The sequence below is a fragment of the Rhincodon typus genome, unplaced genomic scaffold, assembly GCF_021869965.1.
Source record: "Rhincodon typus isolate 14 unplaced genomic scaffold, sRhiTyp1.1 hic_rhity00000863, whole genome shotgun sequence".
Lineage (NCBI taxonomy): Eukaryota > Metazoa > Chordata > Chondrichthyes > Orectolobiformes > Rhincodontidae > Rhincodon > Rhincodon typus.
This window is the reverse complement of record NW_025966501.1, coordinates 1-1898: the sequence shown is the minus strand read 5'-3', so window position 1 is coordinate 1898 and position 1898 is coordinate 1. Positions and strand designations below refer to the sequence as shown.

The 1898-nt window shown below is 37.8% G+C and overlaps 1 protein-coding gene across 1 annotated transcript in view; it reads left to right on the top strand.

Moving 5' to 3' along the window:
• Window positions 1-988, top strand: part of LOC125481100 (uridylate-specific endoribonuclease-like) — a gene marked incomplete at its 3' end in the record, with an annotated part of 11903 nt that extends 10915 nt beyond the window's left edge. The window contains exons 5-6 of the mRNA XM_048592235.1: window positions 712-723; window positions 866-988. Of these exons, the coding sequence (XP_048448192.1) occupies window positions 712-723; window positions 866-988 (135 nt within the window). The remainder of the gene's footprint in view (window positions 1-711; window positions 724-865) is intronic.
• Between the last annotated feature and the right edge of the window lie 910 nt (window positions 989-1898).

Below are 1898 nucleotides of genomic sequence, written 5' to 3'. Positions count from 1 at the left end.
CTCCCTCAGTAATTATGCTGTGGTGCTAGGAGCCAATATTTGTTGTATAATCTATCCCTACAATTCTTGCTGCTATTGATGCTCTAGTGGAGTCTCCTCATATACTTCTTTATTCATGTATATTAATGGACTTGTCTGTTTCTTTTCGATTGTTTGCTGGTCTGGCTTACACTTATTTGCCCATCAGATTTCAATTGTAATTACATCCGCAACAGTCTCATCCCTATCTACGAGAGTATGTGTTTTTCTTATATGTCCATAGGATTTCAATTATCATCTACAGCTGCAACAGTCTCACCACTCTCTACCTGAGGATGCTTTTTTCTGAATTGCCTGTTTGATTTCACAATGAAAATTCAATATTGATTTTCTAGTTTTGCTTATCCCTCAGTTGGAAAGTCTTGATTCTTGACCATGTCAATACCTGCCCATTCCCCATTTTTTCTGACATTCCCTCTTTGAATCCCTCCAGACAGATTGGTGTCCCTGTTATAAACAGGTCAACACTTAATAAAGTCATAAAGGACATCCTAGGTGAATATGTTGGGTGATAGGAGCATTAATTTAGAACAATTGGCATAAAGTTAATCGAATTCTTTTTTAAATGTTGTTTGAAAAGATTACATAATGTTTGAAGCTTGAAGAGGTATGGCAATAATTCCTGTTACTAATACATTATTTTTTATATTTTGACGGTACCTCCTGGAACAGCAGTAATATCAGGTATGGAAAATATTATGAAGAAAATGTGTTGATCCACTTTTCAATGATGAAAGTTCAATATATTGCTCTGATTCTAGTAATCTGTAATTTTGTTAATAATCAACATAACTTCAGACCAAACTCAGTTTTCACTCTATAACAGATATCGTTTCATGCCGAGACAACTGTGGAGCATACGTCTTCGTGTGTTCCTGCGAATCCGACTGTTCTTACTATGGCAACTGTTGCCCAGATTTCTGTGATCAGTGTGCGTACATGAATTCCGGTAAGTGGATTTTTAGCGAACATTTAAATTTATATTTGGGAGTGTATTATCAGTGTAAAACTCAGTGATAAACCTTAGAATTGGACATGCAGAAAGCTTCTTGCTCCTTTCGTGTATCATTGTAGTGAAGTTAAGATGATATGTAATTTCTCTTCCTGCAGCATATGGTGTGATCCATGAAATTATGGTCAGGACAGGTCTGTGCTGTACCATTTCAAAAGTCTGGGATCAGTCTTAAAGTCAGTGGCTGAGAAATATTTTTCCACCATACCCAGGTTTCCAGGGACTCAATACAGTCCTCATTTTTGTGAGGGCATTGGACAAGTATTAGAATTATGTCCTGGAAATTCTACAGTAGATCATCAAAAACATCCATCTTCCTGTCAGGATCAGATTTCAACTGCGTTATTGCAGGAATGAGAATGGCTGCTTTGGGATATGGGCCAAAAGTTGGTAAATGGGACTAGATTCATTTAGGATATCAGGTCTGCATGGATGAGTTGGACCGAAGGGTCTGTTTCTGTGCTGTACAGCTCCATGACTCTGTGACTCTACAACTCAAATTGTCTTGCTTCAAAGGCTAACATTCCATTAACCTTCCTAATAGCTTGCTGTACTTGCATGTTAGTCTTCAGTGAAGTATGGCTAAGGCCACTTCTGTTCCTTTGCAAATCTACACTTTGCAATTTCTGAACATCAAAGAAATTCTCTGCTCATCTGTTTCTCTTACTAAAGTGGATAACCCCACATTACCTTCCATCTGCCATGTTTTTACCCATTCACAAAACCTTTTCAATCCTTCCTGAAGCCTTTACATTTTTCGGACAACATATATCCTTTGTCTCATCCACAAATTTGGAAACACTACATTTGGTCCCTACGTCCAAGACATTGTGAACAGTTTGGGCCA